This window comes from Carlito syrichta, unplaced genomic scaffold, assembly GCF_000164805.1.
Source record: "Carlito syrichta isolate Samal-C Ts95f unplaced genomic scaffold, Tarsius_syrichta-2.0.1 Scaffold136986, whole genome shotgun sequence".
Taxonomy (NCBI): Eukaryota; Metazoa; Chordata; class Mammalia; order Primates; family Tarsiidae; genus Carlito; species Carlito syrichta.
The window spans coordinates 1-624 of NW_007081082.1; the positions used below are offsets into that span (position 1 = coordinate 1).

The window sequence follows — 624 nt, forward strand, 5'->3', positions numbered from 1 at the left end:
GCCTGCTTCCCTTCCGCGGGGGGCTCCGGCTCCGGCTCTGCAGGAGGGAGAGTCCCAGCGCGCAGTGAGCACCCCCGCCCTCCGGGGACCTGCGCCCCCTCCCCGCGTCACCGGGCCCCAAGTCAGTGGAGCCGGGGTTGAGAAACCCGGGCTTCCTGTTCGGAGAACTTTCGGGAACAGAGCCTTCTAGGGCCATGGCAGTTCCGTGTCTGCACTGCCCCGGGGCAGCCACTGGCCACATGTGGCCACTGAGCCTTTGAGATGTGGCATGTACAAGTGAGCACGTGGGTTCCTTTTCTTTTTAAGTCAGACCCTCACTCTGCCCCAGGCCGGAGTGTAGTGGCACGATCACAGCTGTTGCCTCCTGGGCTCGGGAGATCCTTCCACCTCAGCCTTCTAAGTAGCTGGAACTACAGGAACGTGCCACTGTGCCCAGCGAATTTTTTGTAGAGTCAAGGCCTCGCCAAGTAGCCCAGGCTGGTCTCGAACTCTTGGGCTCAGGCAGTCCTCTTGCCTCGGCCTCCCAAGGTGCTGGGATTATAGGTGTGAGCCACCCACCCAGCATTTAAAATTTTTTTTTTTTGAGTTGGAGTCTCACTCCGTCGCCCAGACTGGAGTGCAGTG

General features: G+C 60.4%; 1 protein-coding gene across 1 annotated transcript in view; it reads right to left on the reverse strand.

Annotated features, from left to right (window-relative positions):
• Positions 1 to 6: 6 nt before the first annotated feature.
• The window catches only part of LOC103251209 (neuronal PAS domain-containing protein 1-like), a gene marked incomplete at both ends in the record, with an annotated part of 17,281 nt that continues 16,663 nt past the window's right edge, over positions 7 to 624 (reverse strand). The window contains one exon of the mRNA XM_021708443.1: positions 7 to 37. Coding sequence (XP_021564118.1) covers positions 7 to 37 — 31 coding nt within the window. The remainder of the gene's footprint in view (positions 38 to 624) is intronic.